Raw genomic sequence first — 17,646 nt, forward strand, 5'->3', positions numbered from 1 at the left:
TTTGTTTTACTGGGTTATCTTGTAATCACTAGCCATAGGTCTGATGGTGACATTAACAAGCTGTTGAAATTTTGATTTTTTTGATTAAACCTAAAGGTATTCATACAACAAGGCTTCATTAGTTTCATTAGTTTCAAAGAAGGTGTGTAATACAATCTATATCCATAGTTAGAGCCTAACCGTACCTACCAATTTTGGGACCTACAGGTCTATTGGTTCTAGCCCAGAAGTTTAATGACAGATGCTATTTTCCTGGCAACTTCACTAATAACCTGTTTTAATTAAATAGTTGATTAATTAGTTAGCATGACACTGCAGCACCAAAAAATGACAAATTCTGTCCCTGTCTTCATGTGCACGTTTGCATATCCACTGTAATATTCTGCCCGAATTTTACAAAGATTGGGTTTTATTTTATAAAAAAAACACTATTCAAAACAGTTCCAATTTACTTCAAAGCAATAAGCATAAAAATTCTATTCCTATCCATAAGCCTAAAAGCCCAAATGAATATGATCAAACCATAATTACTTGGTTACTTTACTTGCTTCTTTCTGGCTTCACATAATTTATCATATTTAGGTATAGTAAATAAAGTCTATTTCCACCATTCTCATTCATTACCGTTTTTGTCTGCCAGAAGCATCTTTCCTCACTGTTCATGCATCAAAGACTGAATTTCTTCCTAGCCACATCCTCCTACAATGACAGATCACTCAGCAGCTACTAAGACCTTTATCAGAACAGTCTGAGTTCTTGAACCTTTAGTCTTCATTTGAAACATGAATGTGACCTACTTTTTTCAGTACTGTCAAAATGAATATGAAAGGCTATCAAGCCTAATTGGCAAAAACTTCAAGAGGAAAAAACAAAACTTTCACCTCTGAATTTCAGGGACTAACCAACAGAGGTCACTGTCAGAGTGATATTTTTTGGTGTGTTCTTAATCAGAGGTCTCAGCATCTACCACCCTAACTTTACTGGATGGCAAACAGCACCCTCAGGTCAAAGCTGAGCTGACTGTGCTGCTGCCAATCTTTTATTCCACCTTAGGTCATGATCACAATGATGAGATTCTATTTTTGCCTTTAAAGGCTACAGTCTTAACTAATTAAACTGCATTAATAAATCACCTGCCGAATTTTTAAACTTTTGTTTTTGAATTTTACATTCATTACAAATGACAGCAATACTCCATGGGTTAACTTACAGTTCAGATTTTTTGATCACGCATCACTTTCACAGTGAAATATTTAACACCAACAAATTCTGGGCATTATAAAACCGACAGCATGTTTTACATCTTGCCAATAGTGAGAGTCAAAAAAGACAGTATTCCGAGACACATTTTGTAGAATAATTTCCCTATTTGTAACGTTGTACCAAAAAGACCGTTTCTGTTACCAGTGCCACTGCTTATCAATAAAAGCAAATAAGCAAACAAGAAGAATGGACGCTTCACATTTTCAAGCAGAGAAATAGGATTTTGTGTTCGAGCCCCTGGGTGTAAGCAGACTGATAACTACTGGATTTAGCTGTGGTGCTGTTCAGAATACACACTCCTATGAGCTGCTAAAATAAGAAAGATGATTCGGGAGAGTTTGTGGGTGTAGTCTGTAGCTTAGTGAATATTCAGACATCCTTCCTTGGTGGCTTTATTGTCTACTCATCCTTTACAGTGATTTTAGCAAAGCCAAAATGGTTGTCAGAGACTGGGACTCCATCTGCAAAAGAAGTCTGATTTGCAATTGTTTCTGAGACAGAGTACCTGTGTTTGCAGAGCCAGTAAGACACACACCTGACCTTTTTTAAAAAGGCTATCTGTAAATCTATCTAGAACGTAAGAGCAGCTTCAGACTGAATGGGTCCAACTTACGGTGATAAAATTACCCAGTTTATACTTAGTGCAACACACTTCACTCATGCAATTGTATCAGCCTAATAATGGTGATACAGTGAAGAGTTAGGCTGTTCACTTTCAAGGTGAAAAGGGCATTCATCATCTCATTGCTCTCAAAGTCACCTCCTATTTCTCTGCTTCCCTTCTCTACCAGTAACACAATGGACAGCTGAAGCTCCTGTGTTGTTTAAGATGCTCACGGTGCTTTCAGGGAGTGACATAAAAGGTTGTTGCTGCACAAAAGAATGGCAATAATCTCCTCTGCCTATCCATGGTGGATAGGACAAAAACTAATGGGCTAAAATTGCAGCACAGAAAGTTCAGGTTAGGCATCACAAAAAACTGTGAGCATGGTAAAGTGTGGAAGAGACTGCCCAGGAAATCTGTTGCATTTCTGTCACTACAGATTTTTATGGTTAGGACAGAAAACTATCAGGAATGACACTGATGTAATCAGTCCATCCTCCTACCCAAGGCAGGACCTAAGACATCCTGAGGTTCCTTTCAGCTCCATTTTTGCACAGTACTAATGAAACAGTGTTGCTGTAATTAAAATATAGACAGGTGTCCTTTCCAAATAGCCTTCCAAAATCCTCCAGCATTTTGTGAGGTTTTCTTACCATCACAGAAATGGACCACTGTCAAATCAGCTCAGCTGATCTCACCTTGTTTCTAGCTAAACCACTCCTAAGCCTGAAAGTCAAATCCTAGAAGTGATTTCCAGCTGAACCTGCAGGTTGGTGCAAGTCTAATTAAATTTATGTTCCTTCTTTTTAAGAGTTTTGGTTTTTTTTTGGTTTGTTTTACTTATTTTATGATTCTTCCAATGGATTTTGCTAGAGAGTAAGCAAGCTCATTCTACAGGAAACGCTATACTGCTTAAGACAGACTAGGCTTAACCTGTATCTACAGGACTTGCAGTTTCTTCATGGTTATTTTGTGGTACCCTGCATAAGGCTGCATCCCGGGTGTTAATGGCATTTAACCATTCACAATGGTATTTTCAAAATTCCCTTCAAAACTAGAATCCAGCAAAGATGTGCTTGCATTGAAAATAAAAATAAAAAAAAATAAAAAATAAAAAGTGAACATACTAATTCCATGAAAATTCTAAGAACTATAGTTTTACATATACACTGATTATTGCACAATTCACAATAAATTCTTAAGACCAAAGACAGTTCATTGCAATATTGTGAAATTCTTCATGCTCCAGTCATGAAAGAGGCTGATCGTATCAGGCAGCCAGCATTTTCACAGGCCAGCTTAGAAGTTTTCTAAATCTCCTGTTAGTCCTCCCTGGAAACACAGACCTGCTGAGGTGGCAACTACACAGATCTCTTTCTCCTGTTGTCACTCTTGATTTCAAAAATATGACAAAGGAGAAAAAAACTGTGCTGACTGAAGGCATTTTCTCTTGTGACCACTCCGTGAACAGGGACTTGACATGCACGATAATGTGTGTATTACCAGAATGGATTGACAAGACAGATAATAAAAGACTTACCTCAGTAGCCATGGAGAAAAAATTGTTAAAATGTGTTCATAACTAAGTTAAAGTTTCCATAAGAGAAAACAGAAAAAGTAAGACCAGTTCTATGCCACAACTAACATTTTAACTAAAAACTGAGAACATAAGAACAGGTATAGAAACCAAATAGAAGCACTGGGGGGCAGATAAGAATCACAGATGAATATCAAATGTGTCTTAATAAATTAGTTCTGCTTTTGTTCCTAGTAACAAAGCAGCTATCAGGTGAAAGATACTTCGCTTAGATGCAACATATGAAGTGTGTAAGCCACCTGTGCACCAGGGCAATGGATAGGAGCAATGCAATCTGTACTTTGCTCAAAGGATCCTTGATAATAAACAGCTCAGAGCTGGAAAACCTGCACTATTTCCAGGCTGCTCTTGCTGAACTAAGAGATCTTACACTGAATGGTACAAACAGCCCTTCCTGGTTCCTTTAAGCCAGGGCAGTACAGTGGACCTGTGCTTTCTTGTGTAGAAAAAATAGCATAATCTCATTCTCCACTGGCACCTGTTATTGGTAGCACAAATCTTGACATCATTATAATCTTAGACCACTGTGTTGGCATATCCACAGATATCCCATATAACTTTGTTTTATAAAGCAGAATGCAGATTTAATTTGGAGACAAAACTCAGCAAGGTTTATATTCTCTGACATGTGGCTCCTGTGCACTCATTTTGATGCAACACTTTCTGCCTCAACACTTGTGCACCTCTTTTCTGAAGCTGTCCTTACTTTGGCCATAAATGCAAGGACTTCCACACTTCCTTACTTCCACAAGTTTGGCATGGTTCCCAAAGGACTATGTCCTCACTGGGAATACATATATATAAATATGGAATATATCATAGAATCATATATGTATAAATTAAATAAATGTATAGAATAACTGTGCATTTTACCTACTCTGACCTGTCACCCTGTAATGATAAACGCTGTAATTTGCCTGTCATTTATGGAAGATGAGCACTTAAAAGAGAAAGCATGAAGAAAAGAAGAAAGATTACACTGTCCACGTAACATCTGGCTATGCAGCAACAGAGGTGTTCCCTAGAAATATCAACTTGATGGCTAACGGAGCTTTTTTTTGTTGTTGTTGTTGAATTTTATGTTTCTATGGAGCTTATACCCGGATGAAATCTGAAAGGATATATAGCAGTTTGGTAGGCAGTTTGTTTCTTTACATACATACTGGTACTACTGAAAACAAATGCCTACTTATATAAGCCAACACAAGTACTGATGAACAGTCAACAATCTGCAAGTAAACTATTGCAGCAGCTGTAGTTCCAGAGGAAGATGACACATACATTTAGGCTTGATATAGTTTATCCAAGGAAATCTGAGTAGATATCCAAGCACAGGTCAGAAACTCTGCCCTGATACATTCTTGAATCTGAGACCATTTTTGAAAAACAATTCATGGAAAAGTCTTTTGAAAGATTAAAAATTTAAAAACTTATTTTAAAAAATAGGTGGATAAAAAAAATATTTAAAAAATAGGTGGATAAAATACAAAAAAAAATATTAGTAGGGCAATGGGGAAGGAACAGTTGGAGCTCTGATTCTCTTGTACCATTGAAGACCAATATATTACATTATAGAAGTTTCCCACACCTAAACAAAATATGGCCATAGAAGAAATTCCACATTAAAATACTATTAAATGTAGAGCTAGTGAATACTGTTAATGTGTACAGCTGTGCATATTTTCAGTTTGCTCCTACTAAACACATTACACAAATTGAATTTTACTTAAAGACCTATAATAATGTTGTGGATGTTATGAAGCCAAATAAAATTACATGATATTAAATAGTAAATTTAAAACAGAAATAAGAAGAAATGGCACTCCAACAATTAAAAAGGCAAGAACCTTTAAAACAAAAACACACAAAGGTATTTCAAAACAGACAGGGAATCCAGGCCCTTTGAGGAAATTAAGGGTTCAATAATTATTATAATGTTACATCTGGATTGCAGATCATGAGGTCAAAAGCACATTACTACCTGGAAATAAGTTGAAATATTAATGTCAGAGATACACACCAAGTATTTTCCATCCCAGACCCCATAGTGCTTCTTAAAATATTAATAGAATTAATAAATGAAGAAGTTAAAAAAAAAAAAAAAGTAAAAAAAGTCAGCGAACAGTTTGAAGAAGTATCAGTGGAAACAGCACATGATTAACATCTCTGTAAGATTCCCAAGGGAATGCAAATGAAAGAAGCAAATGAGATGGACTGCACACAAACGAAAAGGATATCTTTTCATTATGAGTTGATCTTTATTCCTAAATAACTGTAGCTGAAGATTTCACAGAGAGATGAAATCCTTGCTGAAATAAACTTAAGTTTACTGCTGTTTCACACAAACATTTGGAATAATGAATTGCATATAAATGTGAAAGTTAGCATTACGGGAAAAAAAAAAAAGTACTCAAATACATTATAGAGCAATAGAATCATTTAGGTGGCAAGAGATCACCACAGAATGTTAGGGATTGGAAGGGACCGTGACAGACCATCTAGTCCAATCCCCCTGCAGGAACACCTAGACCAGATCACATGGGAACGCGTGGAACCCTACCATTGGATGTCACCGAGAAGAGCCTTGCTCCATCCTCCTGACACTCACCCTTTACATATTTATAAACTAAAAGAGACCCAGCTCCTTCAGCCTTTCTTCATAAGAGAGGTACTCCACTTCCTTAATCATCTTTGTGGCTCTGCACTAGACTCTCTCAAGCAGTTCCCTGTCCTTCTTGAACTGAGGGGCCCAGAACTGGATGCAATAGTCCAGACCACAGAGAACAGCTTATCATTTGAAGTCTCATTCCACAGTTTTTGTTTTAAAATACAGTAGCTTCTTGATAAATGCATAAAAAATAATTTGGAAAATATATATATATTTTTTTTCCTTTGCTTAAAATAGTAGTTAATGAATCAAGAATCAAGATACCTTATCCCGAGCATCTTTCTATGAAATACTCCTGTCCTAATTATAATTAGTATGTCCCAGATAGGGGCTTGTCTACTTATCTCTGAATGCACATTGATTATGCCTCCATTAACAAGTAACTCGGTGTCATAGAAACTGATATGTGGACAACAGTCTTTGGTGCTCAGGTTGTCGTGTCCATGTATATATGCTACCTGAGGCTTTCACCTCTGAATTTAGTCGAGTCCTCTCCACTGAATATCCTCCCTGAACATATATTTGTGGAAAAAAGTTCTGCAAAACCAAGAACCAGGGGGACACCATGAGGCAGGCCAATCTTGATATTAAAATTAGGTTCAGTATATAAAAACATTTGTGAATCCCTGTCTTGCATGGAATGAGTTTATGCCAGTATATGCTTTTGGGGAAAATAGCTAATAACAATTCTGAGATGTTCTGTAAAATGCTTTTTGGACCAAGTACTGTGATTTACTGCTTACTGATTATAACTGTATTCCACAAGAGCATTCTAAGGATATTCATCTTCCTCAGTTCCTTTCCTTGTACAAGATGAACATTCTTAAACAATATATTTTTTTTAAAAAAGCATCATTTTAGGATCTCAGTACAGTTGTCAAGCATTAACATTTTCCCATCTCCTTAAAACAAATATTCTTAATGAAACAGGGAATTTAACAGAAAATTTGTTTGATGTGCAAAAGTACTCTTTGCTGCTTAAGTATATAGTATGACAGAATAAGTATCAGGAAAATAGGCTTAATAAACGTAAAACATCTGTAAGACATACATCTAGCATACAGTAATCTTCATAAAAATCTTCAAAATCTCCATTAAATTTTCTGCCCAAGTCTTGACAGTTATAAAGTACTAATGCAGTTAACATAAGATTTCAGAACCTTTAAATACTTGTCACATAATTTGCCTATAGCCAGGTTTAGGTCATGGAGTGGAACAGGAAGAGAAGAACAAATGCTGTTATTTCTAAACAGAATTAACTACATATTATTACTTTAGGCAATTGTAATGATTAGTTTCTATAAAAGTGAATTCAAATTTAATTATATGATTCCTGTGTTTTTCATTAAAAAACGTTGATAGTGCATGCCTGCTGTTTTACACTGTTTATAATCACTTCTGCTTCACAACAAATGAGCAGTCACGTTCATTGTAAAAGACATCTCATTGCAGGGTCTATGGTCAAGTCCTGAGTACTCAAATACAGCTTCTACACACATCCTTCAGATTACATTCTTCCTGCACCACAGATTAATTCCTTAATGCTAATAACTTTATAATGCAGTCCATAAGCTTAAATGCTACTGCTAATGCATATTCCTACCTGCAAAGGGAACAGGTGCATCTTTATCCAAAGCAACAAGAGGAGGATCCAAAATTACAGTGTCATTATTTTCGGTTATGATTCCATGGTATGATGTCTCAATCCAGGGTTTATGTTTGTTCACTAGAGAAGAAAAAATAGTATGCCTAATTAATTTGATTAATGTTTCCATACAATTAGTTTATTATTTTTTTAAAAAGAGAAATCATTTAATATATATCCAATATTACTCTAAATCTGCTTACTAGATCCCAAGATTTTAAAAATGTTCAAATATGAAAACAAAATTATTTGTATACTGTACCACAATTCACTGACAAGAAAACAACACTTACAGATGTCCCTCCAATTAAGACACCAAAAATAAAAAGCCAATTTTCAAAATATTTTTAATGTGTTCCCAAGTGTCACACATAATTAGGGTCAGACACTTTTGACGGAATTGTTTTCAGCTGCAAAACTGATGCAAGAGAAAGGATGTCCAAAGTAACACAACTTTGTCAAGATTTAGAGGTAAGCAGAAGGGAGGTGAGAATATTGGACTCCCAGTCAACTTCTCATTTAATGTTTGTGGAAAAATATCTAAAATGACCTGCACCTTGTGGACAAAAAAAAATATATTAATTTTAATCACTAATCAAAGTAACCACTTCTTTTCCCTTCAACCAGCTCTAGTGATACTTAAATGGGATCTGAATTTTTACTGAAAAACCTGTCCCTCAAACATTGCTGTTGAATGTTAGGATATCTAGTTTTGAAGTACATAATAGAATCACACAAAAAACATCTTTCAAGTAGGGGATACACTATGCATCATCAGATTGTCTTACTCCTGAACCCTTTCATCATGCCTCCCTCTCACCAACCATCTACTACTTATTGTATAGTAAAAAAATGATAATTCAATTTGCTTTTCCTTTTTATTTTCTAACAGGCATAGCTTCACCATGCTTATAAATAGCATTTTGTTCCCACAGCCATAATCCAAATTCTATGTTTTTGGAGCTCCTACAGAAGTAATACAATGGTGCTCACCTAAACAAATTGCAATTTAAAGAAAGTTCTACGTCAGACATCAGGGAACGCTGCACTGTCAAACACATTTCCACCGAGTCCGGATACAAGATAATTTTTGTACATATTTTTTAGGTGTGTGTAACAGATGCTGATGAAAATATCTGGTGCAGTAACAGAAATCACCTCAACAAAAGATGGAGGGTTGACACTTAAAACAAAATCAAATAGGACCAAGTGGGATTGTTTACAATAATGCCATTTAAAAAACAAAAACACACAATCTCCCCCCACACACACAACCCCCACCATAACCTTTGCCTTCTGCAGAAACCCTCAGACAAGAATGAGCAAGAATGCTCATTCAAACAAGAATGTTTGTCCCAAACAGCTTCTTCAAAGTACAAGAAAATAGCTGTAGACACCAAAGACAGGTGAAGAACTGGACAATTAAAAAAAAAAAAAAAAAGCACTATTTATGGCAAATTGAATGCAATTCTTTTTCTTTCTTGTTCCTATGCTCTAATCATTAAGAAACTGTGGAGTTGGGGAGAATGATTTGAGTTCTTTTTAAAGATGAATTATTCTATATTACAACAACTAAAATGAGAACTTTCAGTTAATTTATATGTTGGAGTGTATATTGTTTCAGAGGAAGGTATACTCATCTTCCCAGTGTTTCTGCCCATTTTTGCAAAAACTAAGCAATGGGAAGATTAAACTGGGGATGTGTCACTGAAAGGTGAAATGGAAAACAGGGAACTCAAATCTCTTCATTTTTGTAATGACTATCCAGCCAAAAGAGAGATTGGCAAGCTTATGTAATGGGATGAAGGTTAAAAGTCTTGATGTTGAAATATGGGAAGTGATGGATGCAATTTAAGAGCTTTGTATGGGATGTGGGATTCCAGTTTGCAGGGCAGTTGAAGTATTCTGTACCTGTTATAGGTGAATTTCTTAACAGAAACATTCATACACAAATATGCTCCACTTGTATTCTGATATGACTGAAAGAGTTTGATTGATATACACAGTACAAAATAACAATCCAGCTCTTGATTGAACACAGATACAACTTAACAATAAATGAATAGGAGTTTACGTGAAAAGCAAAGTCCTTATGCAACTAAAAGAACCAAATGCAGATTTTCTTTCCTGCTGGTTCTGTTAATTGCCTGAGATCTTACAAAACAACAACAAACTCTTTGCTCCTACAATGTATTCTGCAGAATAATTTCAATGACACTTTTGCTTAAGGAAGAGTCACAGTATTCAGCGACTGAAATTCTGCAAGTCTTTTTTCCATTAGTATCGCACGAGCAATAACAACTGTCAAGTGAATGACAGCAACATAATTCCTTAGATTACATTGGGGTAGGAAGAGGAGAAAGTACATTAGGAACAATTGCTACAATTTAGTCCTACACCTTGGGGAGCAGTACAGCAGGAAAAAAGGAACAATAAAATAAAAGGAAAATACAATGAAAGTTATAATTATTTACAAGCTCTTATTATAAACATCTCCAAATGAACAGTTATGACTACACAAGCTTCATGTATCCTGTGGTAACTGGATTTTTCAAAAGTGTTTCGTCCTGTCCTGTTCTAGCTACTTAGTCAGATTTCAAGATACTTTAGAATTAAATGCATTTAAATACAAATTAGATATTTTTCTAGCAATGCCTGCTTTATAAACATGAAATTTCTCCTCTTTCTCTACTTTCATAATGTTAGCGTACTGAAATAAAAACAGCACATGCAACTCAACCACTTAATTCTTCCTTAGAGCAGGATCTGTTCAAAACAGGACTTCCTGTAAACATAAGCAGAATTTCCTTTTACCCTCCAATTTTCTAGCTCTGACCTTCAAATAATTATTTTTAGTATTGTAGGAAAAAGAGTTCAAGAAATTTGAGATAGACAGGCATTCATAACCAGGCTGTATTCACGTTTAGGGGAAGAATTTGTTTTAGACAACATATATAAAATAGGCAGAAAATTACAGAAAGCCCATGAGACAAGTGGATCTTTTAAGAACTTTACCTTTATTACAGAGTCATATCTGAATATGTTTTTATATGCGTATATATATACACACACACAGAGTTATGCCTTTCCTTTTGATCCATGTTTAGTTTAAAATGTCCCTCAATCTATGTTAAAAGTCCATTCTTTTCTCAGTTAATGTAATATAGCCAAAATCTTAGGTTAAAGTTACAGCAATGCCAGACTGCATTTACTTAAACAGAGCAAAAATGTTTTATCATGCTGTCTACTTTATAACACATGAAATGGCATGTTTAAATAGAAAAGAAATATAAAAGAAAAATGAAATTCATATCATGTAAGAGATTTTATAATCCCTATTATACAAGGTATTTATTAGAGACAAAGATTAACATCAGCATTTTTGCAATGTTTATAAACTTTATAAACTAAAGGGAATTTTGCATTTTATCTTAAAAATGGAAGCGGTAGCAATTGTTACCAAAATAAAATATGTCAATGTTTCTCAATAGTGCATACAGTTAACAGCTATATATAAAAGAAAGTGACAGGGAAACTGAATTTTTAGATTTGCATTTGCTAAAGATGATTGCAGAAATTTATATACAGGTTCATATGCGAAAATTTAAAGAACTGTGAGAGCAGTGTACTATATAGCAAGCACAACTCAAGAGCAAACAAGCAGAAAATTCAGCAGATAAGAGCTAAAAAGAAAATTACTTTTCCTCTTAAGCTCTATTAAGTTGCAGCACACCCTTAAAATAACTCTAAAATGAAAAATATATGTTTGTCTTTTATTCATTTATTTGTTGTTTTAAAACAAAAGATCTGCAAACAAAAAATGAAAGTATTTGACTGATATATGCAGTACATTTAAGAATTTCTCTCTTGATTGATCAGATAAATATCTTTTCCTTGAATTTGTCTACCTGGGTAAAAGGTGAAATCAGTACCATGCTTTCATGTATTCAAACAGATATTTAAGACATACAGATGAAATATACCAAAGCTGTGTTTTGTTTTTTTAAACTTGCTTCCCCTTCCTATACTTTGTTAGTCATCCATATAAAATTGTAATGTAAATAATTTGTAGCATCTAGGATAATGCAATTATCTTTTTGCTTAATTACAGTTAGAGGTCAATTCATTAAAATTTGTATGCACCATTTGCACTGCATTTTCATAGTCTGTCCCACCAAAGCTTGTGATTACAAGCTTTTAGATTTAATTAAACCCATCTTGGTAGAAAACTGCCACTCTGTGCTGCATCTGCAAATGCAAGTGGCTTGAAAAAGAACAAAGCAAAGAAAGGCAAAGAAAAACAAACTCCTGAGTCTGCAGGAACTTCCATGCCCCCAGAAACGTGGTCTTGAAAGTCAACTCAAGGACAAAAGCCAAAACAGAGCAAGAGGAACACAGAGAACAACGGGAAGACACAAAGAATCTGAAAAAATACGCCAAACCCCCTCATTCTACCTTGGTGCCTTTTTGCCATGCTCTGTGCAGTGCCCTGGTTGTTGGCCCCTCCAGGTAGCCCACTCAAAAACCCACCCTGCTACTTGCCACCTGACATCTGGTAAAAAAAAAAAAACAGCCAGCACCATGTGCCAAACTCACTCAAAAACTGCGATTCCATTTGAGTACTTAACACCTGCACCAAACGGTGTCCACGAAGCTCTGCAGCAGAAACCAAGAGAACAAAATCACAGATAAAACATCGATACATCAGCAGTAGGAAAAACAAATACCAAATGCCTTCCTCAAGCTCTTTTGCAACTTGCATAAAGACCTTTCCTGTGGGTATGACTCCAGGTACACAAACTCCACCCTTGAGCACCTACAGAGCTAAAAGACAACTACCTGGTTTACCATACAGCAAGACGTGTGCAGGGATTTCTAAAGGCAATCATACTCTCTAATAATTAAATCTTCCAAGTCACAATGCCTGTGAACAGAGCTGCAATTTGTCAGTGCAGAAGTATTATTAACTGAACCATAATATGGGCAAAATGTGTATCTTACAAGGAGCGACAAGATCTATAACCCAAGATAGGCACTTCTGGGGTAGGGGGTGGAAGACAGCAAGAGTACAAGGAATGCAGTACAATGGTGTTTCCAAATCTTAGATGATTCCTAACTTACAATACTCAGAAAACATCACTGATCCAAAAATAACACCTTAAAAAAGAACTATGACAGGAAGAAAAGTGAAGACTAGCAGCTACAACTACTGACACTAAGGTAGAGTCAATATTGTCTAGCTGAATTAAATGCTGATTTCCAAACTTTAGGAGGCTAAAGCTTGAGGAAGCAAATTATATGCTTTAAAAACTGTTTTATGAATGCAAATGTTTTCTTTTTTCCAAAATAGAAGATTTATTTTCCATACATTTAAATGTACCAATCTCTCGTCTCTGTCTCTAGCTTAGAGTTTATTGATTACATTAAAATCAGCAGAAAACTTACACTTTCTTATCACTCAGATCAGTTTTTTCTAATTCTTTCATCTGCTATCTTCATTGAGTTTTACCTCAGCCCACTGGAATCCTATGTGACAAAGGCCTTCCTCTAAAATCAGCCAAAGTTGAGGAAACTTCCAAAGCCTTTTAAATGTATGCTTAAAATCCCATTAATCTCTGTAGAATATAAACTTCATTGAACTTGATGCCTTATGCAATCTGCACTGCAAGTCCTTATCTTGTACAGCAAAATAGAGTGCTTCTAATGACCTATTAAGAGAATATTGAATAACAAAAATCCTAATGATGCAGATGACATACTGGCATCTCCAATGAGCAATCATTATACCCAAAAACCCTCCTTCCCAAGTCTGATTGCCTTCAGTTTTGCAGTCCACTACTCCTGTAGGGTGATACTTTGCTGTGTAAACACCTCAGGAAGACTTGTGGAGTCAGTAAGGGCCAGAGCTCTAGGTCACTATTTCTGTTTCACATAGTTCATATATCAGACTGGATTGTGCACATGTGAATTCATATTGTGGCAAACCTTAATTCCTCCAGGATAGGACTAGAGATGCAGACCTGGATTTCCTGCATTGCCTATTCCAGAATGAGCTGGAAACAAAATCAAAAATCTCACACAGTAGCAGATGAGGACAAATAGTTTAGAAAATACGCACATTTGTGGGATTAGGTCAGTGAACAAATGGGGATTAGTAGTTTCGTAAAGATTTAATTTAAGTCTTCCTTTAGAAGGCAGAGAAGGCAGGGAGATGGATTAACGTGTTCTGAAGGAAAAGAAACTAAGTTAGATACTGAAAATCACTGGGAAGTAGGAGAAGTAAATGTTTGTGATTCACAGGGTTAAATCTTGCTCAGCATTAGAGAACGAAACATTGACTGGTTATTTCAACAGAAAAACAGAATGCTATGGTTCCCTTACAAACAAAAGAGACTCAACATAGGTACACTTTCTATATGTTTTGCCATTGACAAATTGTAAAGAAAAAAATTCTTCTGTCTCGCAACACGCCTAGTTCTCTGTGTGATGCCACTGCCTGAATTACTCAAACCCCAGTAGTTATATTCATGATTTACTTATTGATAGATTTAAATTATAATGTTCTATGTGTTTCTACATAAAATAATAATGTGAAATTCCTACCCCAACTAAGGCAATGTGAGTTTTGACACTAAATTCAGTTAAAGCAGGATTTATGTAATCTATGAGACATGATTATCCCTAAACTCTTTGTGGAACATTTTAACTAAAGAATACATTAACAGTGCATCTCAGCAACATTACATTACTCATTGGAGACCCAAAGATAAGTTGGCATTGGTTTGATCGTACTGCACAACAAAAGCCTAATTTGCACGAAAGACTGCACAAGAAAGTATTCTGCGATTAGCACATCTTCTGGCCGCCCAGTGAAGGCCTTTCAGTAATAAGTCCCATTAGAAAAAACTGTTCTTACATAAAAACCTGAGGTAGAATATTCCTTTGTTAGCAGCTCATTCATGTTACAAAATTATTTGTCCAAAAGCTGCATGATGATATCAGGCTGTAGTCTATACACTATTTCTGAAGTAAAATAATGTACTCTGTATTTATTTTAACATGCTATATATATTTTTTTTATTAATTATACTTTATTTTTAAACACACATGCTTTTTGGGATGCAGGAGGACGCTTCTTTTTAATACTGACCACATCAATATAAGCATTTAATAGGAACTTAATAAAATGCTTTGGTCAACCTCAAACTCTACTTTACATGGAAAAAAATATTTTAAGCTACAGATTTCATAAAACTCTACCCACAATATTGATATATAAAACTATAAGCAGCATTTTTACTTGTGATCACTATTTCTGAAAAACGCATTTGGAATTTACATGTGCATATACAAATAAAATTTTACACTGTGCCTTACCATTGTCTTTTAGGTAATGGACCACACCATTGCGCTCTCTGTGCCTTAAGTTACTGCTAAGCTTACAAGTTCTTTTTTATTAATAAAAGAGAAATTTCACCTCCTTGATTTAGATGTCCAGTCCTTACACATTTATCTATTAATATTTGTCATAACAAATAGATTACAGTGTGCAAAACTGAATTCTGAATCACTGTCTGTATGTCTAAGTGTTCAGACCAGGGAGTTGCCTGTGTACCACATATGCAGGAGCAGGACTAGAATTACACAAGCCTGTCCCATAATGAGCCATGGCAACTCCAATAGCACACATCCTATTAAAGCCTTGTACATGGAGTTAAAAATCTTGGAGAAAGTATATAATAGCATAAAAATGTTTTCTCTAGTGTTACAAGGACAGAAAAGGTCATAAACAAATTAAGCTGTGTCTTTCTATGTATTTAGTTGTATTAAAAAAAAACATTTAATATATCTTGCTTAACAGTGTTGACCTTTCATTCAGCATTATTCTGAGCAGCCAGATTCTCACTTAAACATACAAAACTTGAGATTCACAATATAGTAAATATTTTTATTTAACCCTTCTTTATTATTAACTTTCTTTAGTATTTAATGACTCCACCTTTGCCTTACTCTTACATGTTTTACCTTTCATTTGGACTGCAAGCTCTTCAGGACATGGATCTATTTTTCTGTCACGAGTTTACAGCAAACATTTTGAGTACACATGACACTAGCCATCATTCTTGAAATAAACAGTAAATGTCCACTGAAGATTTTTCTCAGATGATACCATCTGAACAAGGACTCACACACAGTTGTGTCATGGCCTGGACATCAATGCAAGTAATCCAGCAATGCAAAGAAACATGAATCACTAGTAAACAGGTGTTTTGGTTGATTGGTTTGTTTCATTTTCATTGTGTTGTTTTGTGTTTTTTTTTTTTTTTTGGGTGGGGGGCAGATTAATCTAGACAGTGTGTTGCCATAGGAAACAACAACAACAAAAAAATCAATAACTATGAAGAAAAGCAAGCATAACCCCCAACAGCACCAAAGATAGACCTCACTGAGGAGTTACAGATCTGCAGGGTGCCCTGGTTAACTAAAGAACAAATTTGCATATATAATGCCTCTTCCAAGGCCTGTAATATTAAAATCAGGGAACTCTGATTGTTGGCTTTTCTTCCTATGGTCTCAATTATGACACCTCTAAAATGAACACTGTAACCAGACATTATAACATTTCCTGAGCAAATTTTCAAAGATACTAGTTTTTCTGCACTTTATCATTTAGGCCAGGAACAGTTTTTCTTCGTAAATAGTGACTCAAGTTGGAAGTCTTAAAAATGGAGATTAAAGTAATTTAGGCTTTATGCAGTTATGTCTGCATAATCTTCAGAGAGAACTTCAGAACTGCATCAAAGTTCAAAATGGTGTTTTGAAAAATTCAAAATTAAAACAATTTTTCATGAGGCTAAAATAAACAAAAAAATAAGTCTATTAAGAAATTGTAACCTTTACAAAATACATTCATTTTGTGTCACACTATTTTGATAGCACAGATTCTTGAGTGTTATATAATTTAAGCTCACTGAAATGTCATGCTCCAGCACATAAACATACACATTTGAGACCTTGGAAAATGAGCTAAATCACAACGCTTTTGATTTTAAGGGAGAAAGCATTTTACTCTTTTTAAACACAGAAGAGAGTGTCAATGTTCATCCTTCCATTATTTGTTCAAAATTACATATTTTCATGCAGCAGGGTCTGAAGGTTATTCCAGTAGAGAGAACCTGAATATGTAAAGGACAGGTATTGTTTCAAAGCACCTGTCCTTTATTTAATCCAGGGAGATGATGGCCCAGGCTCATTAGCTTTTTACTTACTATGGCCACCACTCTTTCCCAAATTAGCCTTGTTGGCTTTGAAGTAGTGATTGCATTTTTGAAAGAAAAGCCTTTGTTATGAAAACCAAGGAACTCGAATACCTCAACAGAACAGGGAAAAATAGGAAGAGAGCAAGAAATTGGGAGATGCTGATAAATTCAATTTACGTTTATGTAAGCAAAGGCTTGTGAAGCTGAAAGGTTAAGGGAAAGATATAACCATGCACAGAATCAGAGGCTGGAAGCATAAGAAAGACACTTTTACAGTGGCTCTGTTTGCTGCTTTGTACTGTTTTAGGATTAGGGTTAAACCATGAATGGATTACACTATGTCAGAATCACTTTTACACTGCAATAGTAAACACCTGTAAGACTGTACACATCTGTTATACACAAATCGCAGTTTCACATTAGGACTTCCTGTCTAATATTTATGTACTGAAAACCATGAATGAAACATTTAAGCGTAATAATATCAATAGGGTAGGCAGAATAGTTCAACAGAGAAAAACTGAATAAAGTTCATTTGCAAGTATTACCATATTTTGTGTTGTTTCTTAAATTTAAATGTATAAAAATAATGTATCATCTGATTCTCCG

At 35.2% G+C, this 17,646-nt stretch overlaps 1 protein-coding gene across 3 annotated transcripts in view; it reads right to left on the minus strand.

The window, feature by feature from the left end:
- The window catches only part of CLSTN2 (calsyntenin 2), a 463,158-nt gene that overhangs the window by 187,856 nt on the left and 257,656 nt on the right, over window positions 1–17,646 (minus strand). For all 3 annotated transcript variants that reach the window (XM_040568122.1, XM_040568120.1, XM_040568118.1), the window contains one exon: window positions 7,736–7,858. Coding sequence is in view for 2 of the 3 variants with exons in the window: in XM_040568120.1 (XP_040424054.1) it covers window positions 7,736–7,858 (123 nt within the window). In the remaining variant the exon portion in view is untranslated. The remainder of the gene's footprint in view (window positions 1–7,735; window positions 7,859–17,646) is intronic.

Source organism: Cygnus olor, chromosome 9 (genome assembly GCF_009769625.2).
Source record: "Cygnus olor isolate bCygOlo1 chromosome 9, bCygOlo1.pri.v2, whole genome shotgun sequence".
Lineage (NCBI taxonomy): Eukaryota > Metazoa > Chordata > Aves > Anseriformes > Anatidae > Cygnus > Cygnus olor.